The 26,779-nt window shown below is 38.0% G+C and overlaps 2 protein-coding genes across 7 annotated transcripts in view; one reads left to right on the top strand and one right to left on the bottom strand.

The window, feature by feature from the left end:
* PLEKHH2 (pleckstrin homology, MyTH4 and FERM domain containing H2) overlaps positions 1–26,779 on the bottom strand; it is a 111,857-nt gene that overhangs the window by 62,848 nt on the left and 22,230 nt on the right. For all 6 annotated transcript variants that reach the window (XR_004352845.1, XM_032652893.1, XM_032652894.1 and 3 more), the window contains 4 exons: positions 11,762–11,824; positions 4,068–4,217; positions 2,656–2,739; positions 1,967–2,048 (listed from right to left, as the gene is read on the bottom strand). Coding sequence is in view for 5 of the 6 variants with exons in the window: in XM_032652893.1 (XP_032508784.1) it covers positions 1,967–2,048; positions 2,656–2,739; positions 4,068–4,217; positions 11,762–11,824 (379 nt within the window). In the remaining variant the exon portion in view is untranslated. The remainder of the gene's footprint in view (positions 1–1,966; positions 2,049–2,655; positions 2,740–4,067; positions 4,218–11,761; positions 11,825–26,779) is intronic.
* On the top strand, positions 13,059–14,045 carry C1GALT1C1L (C1GALT1 specific chaperone 1 like). The gene is given in 5 exon segments (XM_032653305.1): positions 13,059–13,162; positions 13,164–13,508; positions 13,510–13,622; positions 13,625–13,792; positions 13,795–14,045. Coding segments are annotated over 5 exon segments (981 nt in total).

Below are 26,779 nucleotides of genomic sequence, written 5' to 3'. Positions count from 1 at the left end.
ACCACAAGGACCTAAAACTTTAATTATAAACATGGAATTCCAGATCAACTATAGGAACACCTATTTTTTTCATCATATAGGTAGAGGAAATGTGTGATGTGTGATATAAGAAATAGATTTTGGTCTTCATCCATGGTTCCTGGCACACAGCTCCTAAAACCCTTGGAATGTCCTAAGAGCAATAAAAGTGTCTTTTGTTTTCATAACAAGCTCTTTTAAACACATCTGAGTATGTATTAATGAGGTGATTTCTGGAAAGCCCCTAGATGGCCTCAGGATGGGGCCTGGTTGCCAGGGGAACCAACCAAATCATAAGAGGGTTGGAAATTTCAGCCTCACCCTCCACCTCCTACCTCTGAGTTCAGGTGAGGAAGAAAGGGGCTGGAGGTTGAATTAATCACCAAGGGCCAATTATTTCATCAATCATGCATGCCTACATAGTGAAACCTCCAGAAAAACTCAAAAGGATGGGGTTCAGGATGCTCCAAGTTGGTGAACATGTGGAGGTGCTGGGAAGGAGGTATACTTAGTGAGAGCCTGGAAGCTCTGTGCCCCTTCTCCCGTATCTTGCCCCATGCATCTCTTCCATCTGGCTGTTCCTGAGTTACATCCTTTGTAATAAACCAGTAATCTAGGAAGTGAACTGTCTGACTGAGTTCTGTGAGCCTCTCTAGCAAATTATTGAACCCAAGGAAGGGATCTTGGGAACCCTGGATTTACAGTCTGTTGGACAGAAGCAGGGATGCCACCCTGTACTTGTGACTCTGTCCGAAGTGTGTGTTTGTGTGTGTGTTCAGTGCCTGCTCGGAGGTGCTGGTGGGTAGTTTTGTGGGAGTGAGGGATCTGGTGCTATCCAAGTAGATAAGTCAGAATTGAGTTAAATTTATAGGACATCCAGTCGGTGTCTGTTGAGAATTGGAGAATTGCTTGGTGTGGGAAAAACGGCCACACATCTCATGTCAGAAATATTAAGAGAGGGAAAACAGGAGTTTTGTCCCTTAACAAAAGGACAGCAATAGGTACTAACATGCAGTAGACAAAGTGCTTTCACATGTCCTATAATCAACAACCCCCCATGAAACCAGTAAGACACTATTACAGTCACCATTTTACTGATGTAAAAAAAAAAAAAATTGGAGATATAAACACAGCTATTAAATTGTAGGGCATTAAAGTTGACTTCAAAGTCCAGGTTCTTTCTACCATGCCAGTATTTTTCCAATGCATTCTAGGAAACCCCACGGCTTTATGGAAATGTTGCAGAGGATGCAAGAAATGAAAGAAGAGTCATGGGTGAGACCAAGTCTGCAGAACTCTGGACCCATCACCCAGTACAGGTTTTTTACCTATTTTATCCCTTGAGATTCTATAGGAAAAAAAAATTGTTTAAAAAGGGTTCTGCTGCTAAATAAAAGTTTAAAAAGCACTATACTAGGCCATGGGTCTAATAAGCACAGGCTATCCAAACACCCTGCTGACTTACCTCCTCTTCAGCTCAATGTGCACTTGAGTGACTATCATACGAAAAGCATATTAAGTGAATCTCTATCATTAACTCTACCACCCATCCTTTGGCTTTAACGTTAAAAAGAAAGGAAATAGCCCTAAGCATTAGAAAATGCAAAGTGTTTATTCGCATTATAAAATTCTGCTCAAAATATTCAGGTTGTAAGAATTTCAATCACCATTGAGCACAATGCTACAAAATGAAAATAGAAAATAACAAGACTGATTTTCTTAAAAGTAAACATACCTGAAATTAAACGTTCAAATTACCCCCTTTGGGTTATTCACTACTGTCTAGCTGTGCTAATATGGACATGTGGCTATTTAAATTTAAATGAATTCAAATTAGATAAAATGTAAAATTCAGTTCCTTAGCTGTGCAAGTCATATTTCAAGCGCTCAATAGTGAAATTCTAGCAAATAAATCCAACTAGGCTATCTTAGTCAAAAGTGCACATACCTTGTAATTTTGACTGTATTGTTCTTATCTCTTCGGTTTGGTTTTGGTTGATCAAACGAAGATTCTGATTCTCCAATTCCAGCTAAAAGAACATAATGGTTTTCTTTTATACAGGGATAACATTTCTAAAATGTACTAGTAAATTATAACATTTAGAAAATGTTAATATCTAATTAAACACAAGCAAAATACAAAAGAAATAAGTAAATATCAGATGAATTTATCAGCACAGATCGTCAGCCTAGATAATTATGGCTTTAATATTTGTTTCCAGAGCTAAAAGTTTTAAATGTTTTTCACCCCTATGCCTTCTCCACTGTAAAGCTATTTTAAACCAAATTATTTTGGCATTTAATCTGCCATATAAACTAAATAATGTGTACTTCTCAGATACTGAATATATTAATTTTATGAGATATGCACATATATTCTCTAATTATTTAAAGTTAACTATTAGAACTAGTCAACTAATTAGAATGAGGCTACTTAACACTGATTACCATGGGTCTATCAATATTTTTAATTTTAAAATTACATTAGTCATTAAAGTGAAAGCTACCTATCTCACGTTTGCCAAAAGCCAGCAGCACCACCAACTGATCAGAATTTTGTTTCATTCAGATATTCTGATGACTTATCTATTCAAAAGAAGTAAAAGGTAAAGAAAAGACAAATATGGCAATAAATACCTCATTCAACTTAACTGTTACCCATTCTTTGATCTTAGCTGCTTTCTCTTCTATTATTTTAGCTTCTTGAATCCTTATTTGTTTCTGAAATAACATTAGCAGTTTGTTTAGTTCAAACAGAAGCTCACTGGTCTGGAAATGTTACAGTCATAGACATAAAAGGTAAGTCCACTTAAAACCTGTTTCCAAATTAAGACGTCTGCCTTTAAATTACCAAACATAGGAAAAAATAAGAATGGCTGTCCAGCAGAACAGTAATAAAAGTGTACATAAATATTTCTAGCTTTAACATCTGCTATTCCCTTTCTCTGAAAGATCATATACCAAAATCAATCCACTGAATTTATCCACAAAATAAACCATTTCTGGAAATAGTCTAGGTTTAGAACAGTGGAATAGAGTTCAACCAGGTTGGGGAGAGGAGAATCAGAATCTCCTCTGGAGAACGGCTTATTTTCCCCTCCAGTGCTAGTTTTAGAAGGTCCAGAAAAAATAGAGATTGAGAAACTCTAGCTCACATCCACCAAATTTTAAATCTGGTTATGGTCACAAAACTACTGAAAGCGTGACTATCATATAAATCCTAGTGGGTGGAGGCTGAAAGCCACTGACCTAAAGGAACACTGACGCCAGAGAAATGAAAAAAATGATTAAACATTGAACAGTTCTATAGTGGTCATGTTTAAATGACACTAAATGACCTTTTAAGTAAATAACCCTACTGCAATTTTTCTCCTAAAAATTAAAAAAAAATAAACTAAATACTATACTTGATCTCAATGAAGTGGTTTAAAAACAGTATACACGGGCTTCCCTGGTGGCGCAGTGGTTGAGAGTCCGCCTGCCGATGCAGGGGACACGGGTTCGTGCCCCGGTCCGGGAGGATCCCACATGCCGCAGAGCGGCTGGGCCCGTGAGCCATGGCCGCTGGGCCTGTGCGTCCGGAGCCTGTGCTCCGCAACGGGAGAGGCCACAGCAGTGAGAGGCCCACGTACCGAAAAAAAAAAAAAAAAAAAACAGTATACACATTTCTAAGCAGAAGGATTAGAGTCAAATCAAACACATGTTTAAAATTTAACCTTCCATAAACATTTCCAACACCCTAACAATCTAAGGCAAAAATTTATTGGAAACATTTTACAGACATAAATACCTGCTGATAACCAAGTGTTTCCAACTTAGGGAGTATTGTCACATCCAAAAAGTGGTAGATACTGCCTTGGAATCACCCCGGATTTAAAGTGAATGTATTTAACTTGCACCTTTCACCAGTAATGTGATGTAGTCCTAGGGGTCACCAAGTAAGATTTCTGATCAAAATTTAGAAATTTTGACTCTCTTTTTAATCTTTGCGATTATGCATAAATGAATGCGCATATTTAGGACTCTTTGATGATCAAATTCTTCCTAACCTGCTCCTCAAGTTGCAGTTCCAAGTTTTGAATGATGTCATCTTTTTCCTGTATTAGGGTTTCCAGATCTTGACACTTTTTATACAACCTCGTCTCTGATTCACTGGTTTGAATATTAGCTGCTTTTAATTTTTCTTCCATAACTTGTACCTAAATTCAGAGGATAAAATATTAAAACTATGCACGTACTTAATTTATCATAGTATTAAATTCAGAATTTTACTTTAACATTAAATCCCTAAAAAGTATCGTCATAAAAGGAAAACATTGAACAGCAAGTTTTAATGTATTTAACAATTATAAAGTCTGAAGGCTATTTTGCTAAGTGATGTTACCCCTGAGGTGCATGAGGGTACATGAAAGATTCTCATAATATTGCTATCATGTAAAGAAATGCACATGTTAACTAGATCAATGATAATATGCAAAGTGTTTCATGTGAGCATAGAATTAGAAAGCTTCCAGCTCTCATTTTTTCATATTTTATAAAAAAGTAAGAATATCAAGTACAGACATTGAGTGGTAAGATAAGACTCATACTGGATGACCTAGTATAATAACACATCTTGGGAAAAAAAACTGAACTTAGCTGAAAAAGGTACACATATACAACAGAAAGCAAAAGTAAAACAAAAGAACCTTAAAGGAACTTCCCTGGTGGTGCAGTGGTTAAGAATCTGCCTTCCAATGCAGGGGATGCTGGTTCAATCCCTGGTCGGGGAACTAAGATCCCACATGCCATGGGGCAACTGAGCCTGCGCACTGCAACTACTGAGCCCGCACGCTCTGGAGCCCATGTGCCACAAATAGAGAGGCCACGCACTGCAACTACTGAGCCCACGTGCTCTGGAGCCCACACGCCACAACTAGAGAGAAGCCCGCTCTCCACAATGAAGAACCCAAGCGCCGCAGGGAAGATCCCGCATGCCACAACTAAGACCCGCAGCCAAATAAATAAATAAATATTAAAAACAAACCAAAAAAGAACCTTAAAACCCCAATGATGAAATCATAGAGAGTAAAAAAGTATGACAGTCAAGATATAGGTAGGAGAGCACATTCCGTGAGGGTTTATTGATTCAATACTTTAACAAATATTCAATGAACACCTGCCAAGTGCCAGGTCTATACCAGGTCCCGGGAAGACATCAGTGAATAAAGCAGACCCCCAAATCTCTACCTGCATAGAAATTACATTCTAGTGGGTAAGAGAGATCACAAATATTGTAATGACTAAAAATCACACAGTTTGTTACAGATGGCAATAAGGGTAACGGGAAAAATAAAGCAAGATAAAATAGATCGCTGTACGGCTAGGGGTTGTGGTGCCTCAATTTTAATATCTAAGATATACTGGCTCTGCTTGGATCTTCTGCAAAACACATTTGGGCATATGAAATGTTTGAAGAGATATGTGTGATGTTAATGTTAGTAAGAAAGAAAATAAAGTACTGGGCACTGTATACAATATTAAAACTTTTATTCTATATACTCCAAATAGGTAAGAATGTAATCTTAGTAATGTTTTAGATTATAGGGGGCAAAGAAGAAAAATATGTAAAGGCATTTGAGAAATTAAAGATGATAGGTAAGATGAAAAGTCTTATAAAACATCTCTAAAAAATCAAAAAGGAACTTACTTAAAGCTCAAAAATACTTGATTAATGAGGGTTTCTAGAAGGAGGGTGTTAAGGTTAGTTTGGTTTTGTTTTTTTAACTATGAATACAAAGTTTCATCTGTGGGTTCACTGTATAAATGTAAATTCAACTCAAACGCCAAAACTGTCCTATTTAAATACCACCCACATGGCTGGAAGCTATGAAAATAAAAGCAGATCCAAAAAATAGGAGAAAAAATATATTCTACTATCCAAATGATAATTTTAAGTTATTTTAAGATTTAGATTTTTTAACATAATATAGCAGGCTTTCTGAAGGAACTTCAGACCAAGAGGTCAAGGACAAAGGCCTATATCAGAGATGCTGTCATGAAAAAAGCCAGAGCAGGACAGAGAGCTGGACAGCAAATACCAAAGGTCAGTCTTAAAATGGTACAGCCAGTTCCATGCAGGGTATTCTGTAGCTGCGGAAGCAGGGAAAGAAGAGCAGAGACCAAGTGCAAAATGGTAGTCCTCCATCAAGGAGGGAGTAATGGATCATAATACTCCAGAAAGACAAAATTAATAAAAATAAATATTACCGGACCTACATCGACAGTCTCCTTTTATTAAACTGGAGCAAGCCACCCTATGGACATTGGGCTACCACATAAAATTGTCCTATTATTGCTTAGAAAAGGCCTATGGTCCTGGAAAACTATTTTTCCAGGACCTTCTTCTTCCCTGAAAAACACATTCAACTTGAAAGGTGTTCTCATTCTACGAATGAATGCTAGAGTCAGAGCTCCTTGGCTGCACCTTTGTCTTGTGCAACTGTTTCATTCGACTATTACTTTTAGATAAACAACTTTCCTGGGCAAGAAAAACATTGACAAAGGTGGCAACATCCCTGCAGGAGAGAGATCACAAAGCAGTTACAGGCAACCTTCTTCCAGCTGGCCCTGTTAGGACCAAGTTCCACAGGATTCACCAGCCTTCCTTGGCAATTAGTATGAATAAGAAATCTGCAGAAAAGTTAAGAGGCCTACAGAAAAACTAAGCAGCCTTTAAAAATATCTTACCACAAGTACACAGAACATAGGTCAGATCTTTTACCATTCATTTAACTTGAATTATACAATTTTAACGACTCGGAGACTGGCCAGTAACACACACCTATGAATTCAAATTAGTTGTTGGATAAACTCTTGCAGTTACCAATATGTGGATATCCTCTAGTGAGGAATGTTTTGTACTTTCAGGCTACCTTCCTCCTTTACTTCCAGGAGAGCCTCTGGTTGCATCTACCTACCCCCTCAGCACACTGCTCAGCTATTTCCCGAAAGTCTTGTTGATTCTGAGCTTTTGTGCAATGAAGGGTTAATTCAGCAGACTTGGGGTGCTCAAACCCTGTACATTCCAAAGAAAGAACTAGCCTTTGACTGTCTGCTGGGAAATAACCTCTGAGCCCCTGGAATATTCTGCCTGATAAGACTGTCTTTATATAGCTGATATACTGGGCCACACCAGATAGTTTATGCTAACAGTGTGACTTATACTGAATACCTTTTTTGTTTACTTACCTGGGTCATGGGCCACACTGTATCAAGTTTGACCTCTGGGGGGGTTGGAAGTTGAGTAGCTAAGGTGGGTTATGCATGCATTTCGTGCTTATAAGACTGACCCTTCCCCACCTCGCCCACCAATAAAAATCCTGGACACCTAGGCTCGGATGAACAATCTTGGTTGGCAATACTTCATATGTGTTGTCCCACATCACTGATGGGAGAATCAAGTGCATTCCTGTGCAATTCCACTGTGAGAGGACAAGTGGAAGCTTGTACCTGGTGTCTCCTGGACTCTGCCCTATGTGTATTTTTCCTTTGCTGATGTTAATCTGTATGCTTTCACTGTAATAAACCATAACCATGAGTATAACAGCTTTTCAGGATTTCATGAGTCCTTCTGGTGAATCATCAAACCTGAGGGTAGTCTTGGGGACCCTGACACAACTTCCAATGCTATTTTCCATTTTCTTGTCTATCCTGGAGAAAGCAGAAACTGCAAATATTTTCCGCATTGTAACTATCCATATCAATATTTCCTTCTTCTCATTTCTAACTTCATCCCTCCCTCCCCCACTACAGGTAATCAAGATGTGACTATACTTCTGAGTGGGGGGTGTAAGTTTCTATTCCTGTATAAGTATCGCAGTGACATGACAAAGATACTTAATCATTCTAAAATACAATGATGAAACTGTTAAGAGTATTTTGAATCCCAGACCATTTTCCAGTTAAAAATTTATTGCAAATTAATTAATCATTCTAATCATATTTTAAACATAGTTATTTCAGCATAGTGCTCCAAAATTTATGCAGTAAGGCCAGGCCCATTCTCACTGAAGGTGAAAGGGAACGTCACTGGATAAAGTAGGTTTCCATGTAATGAAGCAAATCATTACACGGTCTTGGATGTTAGGATGACTGAGTAGTTATCATTTACTAAGAACCAAAAATAACTTGGATACTAAGAACCAACTTTATAAAAGGCAGATGAGTCCACATATTAGAATGGTCAGAAGGAAATTTAAATCCAACTCCTACCAAGCCTGAATCAAATACACGCAAGCGACTGAGTCTAGAAGGACAGAATTGAAAAGACAAACTCCTACAGGGGAAATTATCTAGCCCTCTTTGGTTAGCATAAATTAGTGTATTAGATTGTATTATATACCTAACTAATCAGATACTTGAGAAGGAATCCTGTTTATCAGTGTCTCCCAAATGTGCTATTTGCTGCTTTTCTGCCTCACAAGAGTTCTCATAAGTAGTACTGGGTTGATCTGCACGTACTGCTTTCAAAATTTGTGAACAATAACAATAAAGATGTACTACAGCATCAAGTAAAAAGACTGCCAAGATTTCTCTGGAAGAATGTTTAATTCTTTTGTCTATCAGCAACTTATTTAGTGATTATGCAAGTGATGCCCACACATTAATAAACAAGGAGAAAAATGTACAAAGCTAAAGTGTAGAGCTGAGCTGTTTCAGCTGACTACTGCTTTTAGTGGTGAAACATTCTTTCTAGGTTAGTATAAATACAGTTTAAGTCTTAGGATATGGCTCAATGACAAAGGATAAATTATGAATTTAAGCAACATGAACAGCAGATAGGCCATAGTCCCATGGAAACTGTTAAAGACAGTGAAGGATTCAGTTACTCTAAGTTAATAATATTTACTTAGTCTTGCAAAGGCAAAAAAAAAAAAAGTAATATAGTCAGTACATTAGAATTCATCTGCTCTCTGTTTATATTTCCTGTTAACTTTTAGATTCATTATGACATATTTAAGAAAAAATTCTTCTGAAGCATAACAAAAATAGGTACTGTATAAATTTAAAGTGTATGACAAAAAGAAATATCTACAGATTATAAAGAAACTCTGGGAGATCTTCAATTCTCACTCTTTTGGGGGGGTGTTGATTTAAGGCAGTATATCTAAAATAACCAATCATTGTATAATTTTGCTTAAAAATGTGGCACATAGAATTAAATAACTTTACATTTGATATCCTCAAAGGACAACTTCAAATAAGATATTCTTCCTGTTAACTTATTGAGATCAGTGGTTGGGCCCTGATGGCTACAAACTGCCACGGTTTGCTTCCCTTGAGTTGAGAATAGGGATTCCTTTTTTTTTCAAGATCCAGTGAACCGAAGGGGTAAAAAGAATGAAAATCACAAATTAAAAAATTCTCCATTTAGTTTAATTTTCAGAGCTAAATAAATTTGCTGCATATATGAATTTAGACTTTTAACTTAAGGCAAAACAAAACCATCTTCAATTTCCTTCTTTTTTTTTTTTCCTATAATACGAGCAGTTAAAGGAGAAAAAGGGAAGGGAAGGGAAGGGAAAAGAAAGCTAGGAAAGAATAGACAGAGAAACGTATAGAGACAGCCATGGGTACAGAGATAAAGAGAGATGTCACCAGGAAAGGCCAAAGTCAGAAAGGGAAAGAAAGGGAAGGAGACATGAAAGTCAGAGAGGTCAACAAGATGACAAACGTATGCTGCAAAAGGCTGAAGGCTGAATAGGGACGCACATATATGGCCCACCACAGAAAAAGACATTTGGTGTAGAGTGACAGAGAGTGATATAAACACAAGAGTCTTTCTTTTAGAATGTAAGTGACCTTTAATGACTTTACTGTTAATTATTGGCTTTTTATAGGTATAGGTAGAGTAATTACTATTTGGTCCCATCAACTAAAGAATATAAAATACAAAAAAACCAAGCAGGGCTTCCCTGGTGGCGCAGTGGTTGAGAGTCCTCCTGCTGATGCAGGGGACACGGGTTCGTGCCCCGGTCCGGGAAGATCCCACATGCCGTGGAGCGGCTGGGCCCGTGAGCCATGGCCGCTGGGCCTGCACGTCCGGAGCCTGTGCTCCACAACGGGAGAGGCCACAACAGTGAGAGGCCCGCGTACTGCCAAAAAAAAACCAAAAAAAACAAGCAAATCATACATCCTTACCATTACTACTAGTACTTGTATCAAAATCTACATTTGAGGTTTTAAAAAATTATTGGTAATCTTTCGGTGGGGTGATGGTACTGTAGCTATGATTTTTAAGTCTTTGTTTGTAGATGAGTTGCTGAAATACTGTTGGGTGGAATGATATAATATCTGGGACTTGTTTCAAAATAACCTAGCATGGGGGTAGGGAAGAAGTGGGTGGAGGTATATACTAGCTGTGCATCAACTAACTGCTGAAGGTGATGACAGGGCTTCATTATACTATGTTCTCTGCTCCTGTAGTGGTTGAAATTTTGCATAATAAAGTTTTAAGATTTTATCTTCAAGTATAATTAATTTAAGAAAATTAAGGATTAGGTTAAATTGGGTTAACTTAGTCAAGCCACTAAAACAATCTACGGAGTAAAATTAAATCTTTTAGGTGAAAACAAGATTTGGTAATACTCAAACTGAAGGAAGAAACATGACAAACTTAGAGCAAGTATAAGAAATTGAAGATACACTCCTTGGAAGAAATAATTTTGTATTTAAGACTTCTGAAATTCTTGACTTGACTGAATCTGACAGAGATCTTTTCATAAAATGTGAAATTATCAATTTAGGCTCCTTAGACAAACTTTAAGGCTGGTGGGCTCATCCAAACCGCTCATTTTACTGTTGTCAAGGCCCAGAAAGGGTTAAGTGATTTATCAAAAGATTATTTTTTAAAGTAAAAGTAGTACCAAAATCAAAAACTAGAAAGTATGAATACACAGAATAAAAAAACCAATAATCCATAATTCCACAAACACAAATTTTTTGTTGTTGTTAAATAAAACAAAAATAAAAATATGAATGTTAAATATAACATCATGTTAAATATAAAAATCTGTAAATATTATTCCTAATATAACTAAGCATTTTTCCATATTTGCATATATTCTTTGTAATAGTTTTTTGTTTTATTGCTGTACGCGGGCCTCTCACTATTGTGGCCTCTCCCATTGTGGAGCACAGGCTCCGGAGGCGCAGGCTCAGCGGCCATGGCTCACGGGCCCAGCCGCTCCGCAGCATGTGGGATCTTCTCGGACCAGGGCACGAACCTGTGTCCCCTGCATTGGCAGGCGGACTCTCAACCACTGCACCACCAGGGAAGCCCGTAATAGTTATTTTTAATTGTTGTTTAATATTTCATGGAATAGATACGGTTCTCTAATTCATTCTCCTACAAAATGGCATTCATATTATCTCCAACTCTTTATTACTATAAATAAAGCTGCCATGAACATATTTATACATAAACTGTCATTATGGTTAGGCATAACCATAAAAGTCATATTTGATTTTTTTCATAAGTAAGATAAAACTTCCAAATAGAAGCATTTTTGTCCTTTTGAAAATTTATTAAGGGGCAAAACAAAGTTAGATTCTCCATTTTCTCTATGGAACCAGCTCATGAACAATAAAAATGATAAAATGAGGAGGACAGCTGAAGACTATTTTCAGGATTGTTTTGGGAAAAACAATGTTTATACTGGTAGAGGCAGAAAACAATTTTTTAACTAAAACTATACCCGACCTGTTGAAAAGCTTTTTCTGCTTGACGTTCAGCATCAATAACTTGTCTCTCCAGCTGCTGCATCTGAAAAGTGAGAAAAGATATAAAAAATAGAAAAATTCATATTTCCCTTTTGGAATTCTTTAAGAACATTTAAAGTACTTCAGTGAATATGATTTCATACAATTTAGCACATTAAAAGCTCTTTCAGGGCATATTTAAAAATGGATCAAACTAAATACCAAAGGTTTGATACTTTTAATACAATGTAATAGATACTACATGAGTATTTATCAATAGAATTTTCTTCATTGGACTGTATGTTAGAAATCACTGGTTAACACATATTGAGAACAATAAATTAAATCTAAGAGAATCGTAAGACCTCAAATGTCATATTTGATTTGTTGATCAAAAATAGACATTTCAGGCTTCCCTGGTGGCGCAGTAGTTGAGAGTCCGCCTGCCAATGCAGGGGACATGGGTTCGTGCCGTGGTCCGGGAAGATCCCACATGCTGCGGAGCTGCTGGGCCCGTGAGCCATGGCCGCTGAGCCTGCGCGTCCGAAGCCTGTGCTCCACAGCGGGAGAGGTCACAACAGTGAGAGCCCCGCGTACCGCAAAAAAAAAAGATACATTGACACAGGCTTAATATAGAAAAAAAAAGTCCCAGTGATGTCAGAAAGTGTTGTATTCTCATAAGCTCCATAGGTGGTATGTTTATGTCACAACTGAGGAGTTTTAATTCTTACAGATCATGATGGAAAGAGTATAGAAGATACTCTGATTAAACACACACGTCCACAAAAGCATACAGCACAGAGAATGGAAAAATATCTGGGTATTTTTTTAAAGTTCTGTGGAGAAGAGAAAGTTTGGAGATTTTAGAGGGTGGGGAATTAAAAAAAGTTTGGAGAGTTAAATAGTAAAATGAATATTATAAGTAAAATAAACAAAAGTATTAAATAGGACCCAACGCAGTTAACATCATACACAACCAGGATGTAAAACTAAATTTTTTGCTGAGTATTGAAGTCTGGTCAACACTAGAGCCGTCTGTGGCTCAGTCTGTGGCTCAGACTCTATCAATTTTATTGTTGGCTGATATTCCCAGACGCCCTGAACTTCCAGAACATCTCAAACTCACAGCACCCTGGGTACCACCCCCATAGCCAACACTCCAGATCTGTCCCCTTCTTGAAAACCACAGAGAAGCGGCCTCCTGCAGCTACAACGGCCCAGCAGGGAGCTGCCCTCTCTGGACTGCCTGGGCGACAGGGACCCCAACTGAGGTGTGCTCTGTTCTCAATGCCTGAAAGATGGTTTCTGTTATGAGTGTACTGTATCATTTCTTAAGGGTACACTGGTTGGGAGAATTTGCTGTTTTGATAACTATGTTTGGGCCAATTACCATTCGACACAGATAAAACTCAAGACCATGAGCATCATCACCTTCACCCACCTAACACAAAAGATTTCTTAAACATTTCAGAAGTGGAACGCATGGAGCTCAGTAAAAGTATCTGTATTTACTCTGCCATCCTTGTAGAACCCAATGATGAGTATTATAGGGCTGTACTGTAAGAGATTTAGGCCAAACACTGTGACAAAAAAGAGGGCTACAGTACTGAAAATGATGGTTTGTTTAAGATAAAAAATGACATGTGGACACAGATAAGGAAAAGGTACAAATATGTCTTTGGGAAGCACGGCAACAACGACAACTGGTTCTTTCCTCCACATCCCACTACATTTACTGTCACTGAAAATAAAGTATCTTCTGTTTACTAGGGATGCATCACAACCTTTCTATCTGGGCCACACTATAACATCTGGTGACCTTGAATATGTGACTATGGGAGAAGAAATTGTTTTAAGTATAGAGCTATGAAAGGACTTAACAGACTTCTGAATAAGTCTGAAAAGTGTGCAGATCAAAGTGTGATTTGGAAGTTATCTGAAGATAAGCAACTGGCAGTCTGCCTGAAATATGCAGGAGTTCTTGCAGAAAATGCAGAGGATTCTGAAGGAAGAACTCTATTTATAAATACAAAACTACTGCATGTCTTATTCAAGAGACAATGTCTAGTAACCCTCAGCAAGTAGCAGAAGCCTGCTGTTCAGATATGGCTATTACTTTTAATGGACTGACTCCCGAGAAGATGATAGTAATGATGGATGGTGTGTGCCAGCTCAGGGCATTTGGACATTATTTCAATGACACACTGATTTTCTTGCCTTCAAATGGTTCAGAAAATGACAGAGGGCTGGGAAATAATAGGACTGTGTTGTCCAGGAGTGCTTGAAATGTGGCTAGTCCAAATTGACATGTAGCATAAGTATAAAATACACACTCCATTCAATAATATTATTTGAAAACCTAGTATAAAAAGTATAAAAATCTCAGTAATTGTTCATACTGACTCAACAATGAAATGATAATATTTTGGATATGTTGCATTAAATAAAATATAACATTAAAATTAATGTCAACTGTTTCTTTTACAGTTTATTCATGTTATTAGAAATTTTTAGCATTCTTTTATTTATTTATTTATTTTGGCTGTGCCGTGTGGCTTGTGGGATCTTAGTTCCTTGACTAGGGATTGAACCTGGACCCGGCAGTGAAAGTGCCAAGTCCTAAACATTGGACCGCCAGGGAATTCCCTATGGAAGATTTTTTTTAAATCTTTCTTTTATTTAATGGAAGATTTCTTTTTAGCTTTATTTTATTTATTTAGGAAATTTGTTAATTACATGTGTCTTACTTTATATTTCTGTTGGATAATAAAAATGTAAAACATTCCGATATCACCATATATGTCAATTTAACTTCCTGTCCACATGGCAGCATTTTTTAAAAGGAAGTTTACTGCAGGGATCTAGATTCTGGAAGAGGTTTCAAATATTTGGATATGTAAATAGATACTTCCCAAGTGCATTCTATGGACATCATGTCACCTTTAATTTTTGTGAAGCTATTTCAAATGTTTAATAAGCAAATATTGCTGTCTAAAAGCATTTTATTGAGTCATCGTTACAGACTGCAGCATTATGTCAAGCAGTTGGACAAGCATGGTGTCTCCTGTCTAGGATATTCCTTATCCAAAAAACGAGCTGGCATGCACATGCCAACACCACATTCTTTCACTACTGACAATATGCTAATAATCATCACCTCTGCAAAGCAACTACTTGTGTTTTCAGGGGAACTTTTGCACTTGTGCAGCCATAGCCTCAATTTTGAATATTTTTGAGATTGTCAGGAAAAATAGGAAAATTCACAAACAGATTGCTACTCTGTAAAATTTTGCTAGTAAAAAAAAAACGACTGACATACCTATTAGAATGGCCAAAATCCAGAACATTGACAACACCAAATGCTAGCAAGAATGTGGAGCAACAGGAACTCTCATTCATTGCTCATGGGAATGCAAAATGATATAGCTACTTTGGAAGACATTTTTATGGTTTCTTATAAAATTAAACATACTCTTACCATACTATCCAGCAAGTGTGCTCCTTGGTATTTACCCAAAGGAGCTGAAAACTTATGTTCACATAAAAATTTGCACACAGGGACATCCCTGGTGGTGCAGTGGTTAAGAATCCGCCTGCCAATACAGGGGACATGGGTTCGACCCCTGGTCCAGTAATATCCCACATGCCACGGAGCAACTAAGCCCATGTGCCACAACTACGGAGCCTGTGCTCTAGAGCCCACGAGCCACAACTACTGAGCCCACGTGCCACAACTACGGAGCCTGTGCTCTAGAGCCCACGAGCCACAACTACTGAGCCCACGTGCCACAACTACTGAAGCCCATGCGCCTAGAGCCCGTGCTCCACAACAAGAGAAGCCACCGCAATGAGAAGCCTGCGCACCCCAATGAAGAGTAGCCCCCACTTGCCTCAACTAGAGAAAGCCCGCGTGCAGCAATGGAGACCCAATGCAGCCAAAAATAAATAATTAATTAATTTAAAAAATATCTTTTAAAAAAAACTTGCACACAGATATTTATAGCAGTTTTATTCATAACTGCCAAAACTTGGAAGCCACCAAGATGGACTTCCTTCAGTAGATGACTGGATAAACTGTTGTATATCCAGACAATGAAATATTATTTAGGGCTAAAAGGAAATAAGCTATTAAGCTATGAAAAGGCATGGAGGAAACTTAAATACATATTATTAAGTGAAAGAAACCAATCTAAAAAGGCTACATAAAGTATGACTCCAACTATATAACATTCTGGAAAACTATGGAGACAATAAAGAGATCAGTGGTTGTCAGGGATTGGGGTGGGGAGGGATGAATAAAAAGAGCACAGAAGCTTTTTAGGGCTGTGGAAATGCTCTGTATGATACCATAATGATGGATACATGTCATTATACATTGTCCAAGCCCATGCAATGTACAACAGCAAGAGTGAAACTATGAACTTGGGGAGACAATGATGTGTCTATGTAGGGTCAACAATTTGTAACATGTACCATTCTGGTGGGGGATGTTCATAATAGGGAAGGCTATACATGTGTGGGGGCAGGGATTATATAAGAAATTTGTATCTTCCACCCAATTTTTCTGTGAACCCTAAGCTGCTCTAAAAAGACAAAGTTTTAATAATAATAATTTTTAGAAAGATTTAATAGTTTCTCAAGAGGACCACTGTGATCTGAATGTCTGTGTCCCTCCAAAATTCACGTGTTGGAATCGGAGTGCCCAATGTAATGGTGATTAATACCTGAGGGTGGACCGCTCATGACTGGGCTTTTATAATAGAGATCGCACAGAGCTCCTAGCCCCTTCTGCCAGGTGAAAATACAGGAACTCTGCAACTCAGAAGAGGGCCCTAACCTGATCTTGCTGGAATCCTGGTATCAGACTTCCAGCCTCCAGAACTGGGCAAAATAGATTTCTATTGTTTGTAAACTACAGAGTCTGTTGTATTTTGTTATAGCAACCCAAACAGACTAAGACAGAAAATTGGTACTGAGAGTGCAGTGCCTCTGTAACAAATATCTAAAAATGCAGAAGCAACTTTGGAACTGGGTAACAGATAGAGACTGGGAGAATTCTAAGGTGCATAGTAGAAAAAACCTACATTGCCATGATCGAACCATTAAAAGCAATTCTGGTGAGAGCTCAGAAAGAGAACAGGAAAGCTATAGAGAAAGCCTCAATCTTCTTGGAAAGTGTACCTAAGGATTGTGAACAGAATGTTGGTAGAAATGACAGATGGTAAAGGCTCTTCTGTTAAAGTCTCAGACGGACATGAGGAACATGTCATTGGAAACTGGAGGAAAAGTGATCCTTGTTATAAAGTGGTAAAGAGCTTTGCTGAACTGTGTTCATGTCCTAGTGTTTTGTGGAAAGGAGAACTTATGAGTGATGAAATTGGATATATAGCTGAGGAAATTTCTAAGCCAAGTGTTTAAGGAGTGGCCTGGTTCTTTTTGAATGCTTATAGTAAAATGTGAAAAGAGAGAATGACTTAGAGATGGAATTGTTAACCAAACAGGATGCAGAAACGGAAAATTTTCAGCCTATCCATATTGAAAGAAATGAGAAAGCTTGTTCCAGAGAGAACAGGGTGTGGCCAAGCCACCTTGTGATTAAGAGATTAGTATGGGTTTGAACCACAGAATGAATCAGCCACCCCAGCAGGAAAACAGTCCGTTTAAAATGAAGAAGAAGGAATGAGGAAGGCTGTTGGACTTAGATTTTACAGGACAGGACTATATGGCTGTGAACTTGGGCTATTCTTCAAGACAAGGAAAGAAGGACCATAAACGTAATTCAGAGATCATCAGGGCTCCACAGCTAACATCATTCTCAATGGTGAAAAGCTGAAAGCATTCCCTCTAAGATCAGGAACAAGGCAAGGATGCCCATTGTCACCACTTTTATTCAACATAGCTTTGGAAGTCCTAGCCATGACAATCAGAAAAGAAAAACAAATAAAACGAATCCAAATTGGAAAAGAAGTAAAACTTTCACTGTTTGCAGATGAAACGATACTATACATAAAAAATCCTAAAGATGCTACCAGAAAACTACCAGAGCTCATCAATGAATTCGGTAAAGTTGCATGATATAAAATTAATACACAGAAATCTCTTGCATTTGTAAACACTAACAATGAATGATCAGAAAGAGAAATCAAGGAAAATCACATCATAAAGAATAAAATACCTAGGAATAAACCTACCTAAGGAGACAAAAGACCTCTACTCTGAAAACTATAAGATGCTGACAAAAGAAATCAGAGATGACACAAACAGATGGAAGGATATGCCATGTCCTTGGATTAGAAGAATCAATATTGTCAAAATAACCATACTACCCAAAGCAATCTACAGATTCAATGTAATCCCTATCAAATTACCAATGGCATTTTTCACAAAACTAGGACAAAAATTCTAAATTTTATATAGAAACACAAAAAACCCTGAATAGCCAAAGCAATCCTGAGAAAGAAAAACAGAGCTGAAGGAATCACACTCCCTGACTTCAGACTACACTACAAGGCTACAGTAATCAAAACAGTATGGTACTGGCACAAAAACAGACACATAGATCAATGGGACAGTACAGAAAGCCCAGAAATGAACTCACACACCTATGGTCAATTAATCTCTGACAAAGGAAGCAAGAGTGTACAATGGAGAAAAAAACAGTCTCTTCAATAAGTGGTGCTGGGAAAACTGGACAGCTACATGTAAAAAGTGAAAGTAGAACACTCTCTAACACCATACACAAAAGTAAACTCAATGAGCCACAATTACTGACCCTGAACTCTAGAGTCTGCGAGCCTGCGCTCTAGAGCCTGTAAGCCACAACTATTGAGCCTGCGTGCTACAACTACTGAAGCCCACACGCCTAGAGCCCATGCTCTGCAACAAGAGAAGCCACCACAATGAGAAGCCCACGCACCGCAACAAAGAGTAGCCCCCTCTCTCTGCAACTAGAGAAAGCCCAAGTGCAGCAATGAAGACCCAACGCAGCCAAAAATAAATTAATTAATTAATTATTTAAAAAGAAAAAGTAAACTCGAAATGGATCAAAGACCTAAATGTAAGGCCAGACACTATAAAATTCTTAGAGGAAAACACAGGCAGAACACTCTTTGACATTAATCGCAGCAATATCTTTTTTGATCCACCTCCTACAGTAATGAAAATAAAAACAAAAATAGGGGCTTCTCTGGTGGCTCAGTGGTTAAGAACCCACCTGCCAATGCAGGGGACACAGTTTTTTGTTGTTGTTATTTGTTTGTTTTTGCGGTATGCAGGCCTCTCACTGTTGTGGCCTCTCCCGTTGCAGAGCACAGGCTCCGGATGCGCAGGCTCAGCGGCCATGGCTCACGGGCCTAGCCGCTCCGCGGCATGTGGGATCTTCCCAGACCAGGGCACGAACCCGTGTCCCCTGAATCGGCAGGCGGACTCTCAATCACTGTGAAACCAGGGAAGCCTGGGGGACACAGTTTTGAGCCCTGGTCCAGGAAGATCCCACATGCCGAGGAGCAACTAAGCCTGTGTGCCACAACTACTGAGCCTGTGCTCTAGAGCCCGTGAGCCACAACTACTGAGCCCGCGCGCCACAACTACTGAAGCCTGCACACCTAGAGCCCATGCTCTGCAACAAGAGAAGCCACCGCAGTAAGAAGCCCGCACACCGCAACGAAGAGTAGCTCCCCTCACTGCAACTAGAGAAAGCTCGCATGCAGCAACGAAGACCCAACACAATCAAAAATAAATAAATTTAAAAAATAAAATAAACAAATGCGACCTAAGTAAACTTAAAAGCTTCTACACAGCAAAGGAAACCATAAACAAAATGAAAAGACAACCCACAGAATGGGAAAAAATATTTGCAAAGGAAGCAACTGACAAGGAATTAATCTCCAAAATATACAAACAGCTCATGCAGCTCTATGTCAAAAAAACGAACACCACAATCAAAAAATGGGCAGAAGATCTAAATAGACATTTCTCCAAAGAAGACATACAGATGGCCAAAAAGCACATTAAAAGATGCTCAACATCACTCATCATCAGAGAAATGCGAATCAAAACTACAATGAGGTATCACCTCACACAGGTCAGAACAGCCACCATCATAAAGTCTACAAACAATAAATGCTGGAGAGGGTGTGGAGAAAAGGGAACCCTCTTGCACTGTTGGTGGGAATGTAAATTGATATAACCACTATGGAGAACAGTATGGAGGTTCCTTAAAAAACTAAAAATAGAACTACCATATGATCCAGCAATCCCACTATTGGGCATACATCTGGAGAAAACCATAATCCAAAAGGATACACGCACCCCAACGTTCATTGCAGCACTGTTTACAATAGCCAAGAAAGACATGGAAGCAACCTAAGTGTCCATCAACAGAGGAATGGGTAAAGAAGATGTGTTACATATAATGGAATATTACCCAGCCATAAAAAGAATGAAATAATGCCATTTGCAGCAACATGGATGGATCTAGAGATTATCATACTAAGTGAAGCAAGCCAGAGAAAGACAAATATCATATGATATCGCTTATATGTAGAATCTAAAAAAAGGTACAAACGAACTAATTTATGAAGTATAAAGAGTCACAGAGGTAGAAAACAAACTTATGGTTACCAGGGAGCAAAGGGGAGAGGGATAAACTGGGAGATTGGGATTGACATATACACACTACTATATATAAAATAGATAACTAATAAGGACCTATTGTATAGCACAGGGAACTCTACTCAATACTCTGTAATGACCTATATGGGAAAAGAATCTAAAAAAGAGTGGATACATGTATATGTATAACTGATTCACTTTGCTGTACAGCAGAAACTAACACAGCATTATAAATCAACTATACTCCAATAAAAAATTTTTTTAAAAAAGGAGAGAGAGATCATTAGGGCTGCCTCCTCAGTTTCAAAACGTGGTAGATGGATGGGGTTATTGCCTGGGTTTCAACAGGCCAGATGACTGACCTCTGCCTAAATCAAAGTGGTACTGCCCAAAGCTATGGGGGCTCTATCCTGCCCAGCAGAGCCATGGGGGCACAGCTACCTCCACCTAGATTTAGAAAGATGAAGCAACCTGGAGCCATGGGCCCACAACCCAAGCAGAGGGTCACTTGAGGGCAAGGTCGCTGAAGGGAGCCACTACCAGGGCAGTGCCAGTGAAGCCATCAGGCCACCCTTGGGGCCCCAGACTGGTAGAACCACCAGAATGCAATTGCAACCCATGAGAGCTGCTGTGTGGCTACACCCAATAAAACCATGGGAGGCGAGCATATCCCAGTGTGTCCAGAGAGCGAGACCATCCCCACACCATGCCTCAGGTGGGTCTGGAAGGTAAGACCTTTGTCCCACAGAGCAGAACATCTAATTAAAGAAGATTGTTCTCAAGCTTTAAGATTTAATGTTGTTTGTCTTCTGGGGTTTTGGACTTGCTTGGAACCTGTTACCCCTTCTTTCTCCCTTTTGGAATGAAATGTCTGTTCTATACCTGTCCCATCATTGTATTTTGGAAGCACATAATTTGTTTGATTTCACAGGATCACAGCTAGGAGGGAATTTTCTTAGAATGAATCATACTTTGAGTCTCACCCATATCTGATTAAGATGGTATTTAGAATTAAGGGTTTGAGATTAACAGATACACACTACTATATATAAAACATAAAAAAACAAGGACCCACTGGATGGCACAGGGAACTATATTCAATATCTTGTAATAACCTATAGTGGAAAAGAATCTGAAAAAGAATATATATATGTGTATGTGTGTGTGTGTTGTGTATGTGCATGTATGTATATATATATATATCTATACATATCTGAATCACTTTGCTGTAACAGCTGAAATTAACACAACATTGTAAATCAACTATACTTCAATTTTTAAAAAATATGGTATTTATATGAAATTTTATTCTTTAGACTTTTTTTGTTTGTGTCCCCCCAGTTTCACATGTTGGAATTCTAACACCCAAAATGATGGTGTTAGAAGGTGGGACCTTTGGAAGGTCACTGGGTCATGAGAGCGGGGCCCTCACAAATGAGATTAGTGCCCTAGATCCCACAGAGCTCTCTGAGTCCTTCTACCAAGTGAGGATGTAATGATAAGTCTGCAACCCAGGAAAGTACCCTCACCCAATGTTGCTGGTGCCCTGATCTCAGATTTCCAGCCTCCAGAACTGTGAGAAATAAATTTCTGTTGTTTATGAGCACACAGTTTGTGACATTTTGAAATAGCAGCCTGAATGGACTAAGACAAGGACTATACAAGTATCTTGTCAGATTTCTCTTTCTGAAGTGTTTGCTTTTTAGCGATAACAGTGAGGGCAGGAGCCTTGTCTGTCTGCCTCACTGTTACATACCCTAATACAGCTCTTTATACATAATAGGTATTCAATATATTATAAATTATTGAATGAAATGACATCTGTAAAGCACTATGCCTGTATGAAGGATAGCAGCATTATTTTTACCACTGTCAAATAACTTTTTTTTCTGTTCCTATGGCATTTACTTTCTACCTTGTACTATTTTCACAACTATACTGTACGTTGCTTGAGGACATATTTCATGTGTGAGTACCCTTTATATCCTCCGTAACACCGTATCTTTGCACATACCAGTCACTCAGTAAAATTCTAAAAGCTTGCCAGCAAGAAATAACCTTACAAAAAATGATTTTTCCATTATTAAAAGCATTACATACACACAGCATTTCATAGGACTTGGTATATAAGGTTACAAATAAACTGAATTTGCTGGACATGAAAATTATATGGATATGAGAATACAGTGAGTTAATTAAAAGCATATGTCTAAAAAGTATTTTTGCTTTTTTAATTTAAAAGGGGTAGTCCTTGAAATATTAATATAGGGAAAAGTGGAAAGAGCACTGAACTTGGAGGCAGGAAGACCTAAATCAGAATCCAGATTTCACTACTTCTAAGCTGTGTAATGATGGGTAAGACATTTACCTTCCTGAGTCTGCATTCCTTACCTGTAAAGTGAGATAACACTTATCTCATACTATTTATGTGACGATTAAACAGGAAAGTGTCCAGCATAGTATCTAATACTTAATGGGTGTTCAATGAATATTTATACAGAAAAATTTAAAGCTGTGTATTTCTACCACATGTATTACTTTTATGAATAACTTTAAGTTAGCAAGGTTTAGTTGAAAATGAACTAACTATAGATTTAAGACACTGGGTTCTAGCTCTAATTCTACTATTTACCAACAATTTGGCATTGGGCTCTAAAATTCTTCTTAATTCCCTATTAAAATAGGGATAATATAACCTATTCTACCTACCTAACAGGAAGTTAGGAGGATAAAAAACAAAAAAAATGTAAAAGTGATGTGAAAGAGCTGTTGGTGTTTCATTAATTAGAAATATGTGGTAGCAGTTGTGGTGTTATAATTTGAATGATAAAAATAAAAGCCATGAATGTCCCAAAACAGGGGATTGTCTAAATATTTAAAGAGATACCATATATTCATTAAAAATATACATAGATGGATTAAATAATATATTGAGGCTTTGCTTCAACATAACATAGGAGAGGAGAAGTAGGTCAGGGTATAGGTGAAACAGGATTGGTCCTGAGTTAATAACCATTAAAGCTGGGTGATGTGTACCTGGGGTCCATTATAATATTCTGCTCACTTTTGTATGTTTGAAAACTTCTTTAATAAAAAGTTTTTAAAAATATGTAAATGACATACTGAAAGACACATGTAAATGAAATGTAGTATGATTAAATAATATATGTAAATATATGCTAGTTAAGAGGTCATTAGTGACTTTTGTGAGTTCAGCTGTAATGTGAGGAAGCAAGGACACAAGTTGGAATGCAAGAGCCTGAGTGAATTAAAGTGACTGATTAGGGTTAGACAGCCACCCAAAATGGCCACCATCAATTCCTTTCCTCCCTGTAAGTACATGTCACTTCTCTCACTGAGAGCTGAGGTCTCCTGTCCCTTTTATTGACTCTGTGATGGCTTTGTGACCTGCCTTAACACACAGAATGCAGTGGAAGTGACATTGTGCCATTTTGGGTCTAGCCTTTAAAACATATTTATACTTATATTTTTTCTTTTTATGAAAACACATTTATATATATTACAAATTAAAAGTCTGCTGCTGTTGCAAAGCCATGGCAGACTAAGGAGTTGTTTAGGCTAAATTATTCTCCAAGGTGAAAGATTTCCTTCAGTTGTATTAATATTTCTACCCAAAATGTGATTCCATCACACCCTATCCCAACGTATCCCCACACCACCTCAGGCTTTCAAAGTAGGCAGTTTCATGATTATGTTGGAAAAACCACTAGTTCTCTTTAGGAAAGATGGGGCAATTGAAGTCTTTCTGGTTGCCTGACATTCTCCCATTTTATGGCTTATACTGGACTTACACATGTAACATCTAGCATCTTCAATGCTAAATAATTACCTAAATTCCAAGAGCTTGACTGAAAGCTTAAATTGAAAGTGCTGTTTTTTAAGTTCCAGAAAATGCTCATTCTCTAAAGAAAAATCAGTGCTGGCCATCCTAACAGTTTCAGCAGTTCCTGTTTTGATGCTCAGCTCTCCATTGCTATTTGTTTCCATCCTTTCCTTCACCAACCCCCTACCACAATGCCACCTTATATAGAGGGTTTTTTTTTGTAATTATCACCAACTCCCTAATGTTTCCTTGATACATTCTGTTTCAAGTTTTATTGTTACAATATAAAGTATTTTTACTGGCCTTTTTTTAAAAAAAGAGTTAAGGACAATCACTTGAAAGAACAGAAATTCAGTCCATAGCTTCCAAAGCATCAGAGAGGAAAAAAAGCATGGGAACAGGGAGATAATGAAAACTTCATCAATATGATATATAGAAATAATACATTTATTGTGATTTCAGATACATTTAAAGAGGCCATATGTTAGGTGAGAAAATCAGTCTTAATAAATTTAAGACGGTTGAAATCACATCAAGCATCTTTTCTGACCACAATAATATGAAAACAGAAATTGATTACATGAAAACTGAAAAAATTCACAAATATGTGGAGATTAAACAACACGCTACTGAAAACCAAATGGGCCAAAGAAAAAAATCAAAAGAGAAATAAAAAAATACCTGGAGTAAATGAAAATGGACATGTAACATACCAAAATCCATGGGCTGCTGCAAAAGCAATTCTACGAGGGATGTTCACAGCAATAAATGTCTACTTCAAGAAACAAGAAAAGTCTCAAATAAACAACCTACACCTCAAGGAACTAGAAAAAGAGGAACAAACAAAGTCCAAAGTTAATAAAAGGAAAGAAAGAACAAAGATTAGAGGAGAAATAAATTGGAGACTAAAAAGACAGTAGAAAAGATCAATACACCTAAGAGTTGATTCTTTGAAAAGATAAAGAAAACTGACAAACCTATAGCTACACTCACCAAGAAGACAAGAGAGAGGACTCAAATAAAATCAGAAATGAAAGAGGAGATATTACCACTGATACCACAGAAATACAAATAATCATAAGAGACTAACTACTTTGAAAAATTACATGCCAAAAAATAGAGCAACCTAGAAGAAATGGATAAATTTGTAGAAACATACAGCCTACAAAAATTGAATTATGATGAAAAAGAAAATCTGAACAGATGGATTACTAGTAAGGAGACTGAATCAGTAATCAAAACTCTCCCAAGAAACAAAAGTCCAGGACCAGGTGGCTTCACTGGTGAATTCTACCAAGCATTCAAAGAATTAATACCAATCCTTCTCAAACTCCTAAAAAACAGAAGAGGAAGGAACTCTTCCAAACTCATTTTACAAGGCCAGCATTATCCTGATACCAAAACCAAACAAGAATGTCACAAGAAAAGAAAACTATAGGCCAATGTCCCTGATGAACACAGATGCAAAACTCCTGAACAAAATATTAACAAACCAAATTCAACAATACATTAAAAGGATCATACACTACGATCGAGTGGGATTTATTCTAGGGATGCGTGGATGATTCAACATCCACAAATCAGTCCATGTGATACACCACATTAACAAAATGAAGGATAAAAATCATATGATCATGGAAATTCCCTGGTGGTGCAGTGGTTGGGAGTCTGCCTGCCAATGCGGGGGACACGGGTTCGAGTGCTGGTCCGGGAAGATCCCACGTGCCGCAGAACAGGTAAGCCCGTGTGCCATAACTACTGAGCCTGCACTCTAGACCCACGAGCCACAACTACTGAGCCCATGCGCCACAACTACTGAAGCCCATGCACCTGAAGCCCATGCTCCACAACAGGAGAAGCCACCGCAGTGAAGAGTACGTGCACCGCAACGCGGAGTGACCCTCGCTTGCTGCAGCTAGAAAGAGCCTGCATGCAGCAACAAAGACCCAATGCAGCCAAAAATAAATAAGTTAAAAAATATATATATATATAACCCAGTAATTTCTAAAATATACACAGCTCATACAATTCAATATAAAAAAATGAACAACCCAATCAAAAAATGGGCAGAGACCTAAATAGACATTTCTCCAAGGGAGACATACAGATGGCCAACAGGCACATGAAAAGATGCTCAACACTGCTAATTATTAGAGAAATGCAAATCAAAACCACAATGAGTTATCACCAGTCAGAACGGCTATCATCAAAAACCCTACAAATAAATGCTGGAGAGGGTGTAGAGAAGAGGGAACCCTCCTACACTGTTCATGGGAATGTAAATTGGTGCAACCACTATGGAAAACAGTATGGAGGTTCCTTAAAAAACTAAAAATAGAGCTACCATATGATCCAGCAATCCCACTCCTGGACATATATCTGGAAAAGATGAAAACTCTAATCTGAAAAGATACATGTATCCCAATGTTCACTGAAGCACTATTTACAATAGCCAAGATATGGAAGCAACCTAAGTGTTCATCAACAGATGAATGGATAAAGATGTGGGCTGTGTGTGTGTGTGTATGTGTGTATGTATACACACATACACACACACACACA

The sequence above is a fragment of the Phocoena sinus genome, chromosome 13 (assembly GCF_008692025.1).
Source record: "Phocoena sinus isolate mPhoSin1 chromosome 13, mPhoSin1.pri, whole genome shotgun sequence".
NCBI lineage: Eukaryota > Metazoa > Chordata > Mammalia > Artiodactyla > Phocoenidae > Phocoena > Phocoena sinus.
Note: the sequence above shows the minus strand (reverse complement) of the source record. Positions and strands in the feature narration are given on the sequence as shown.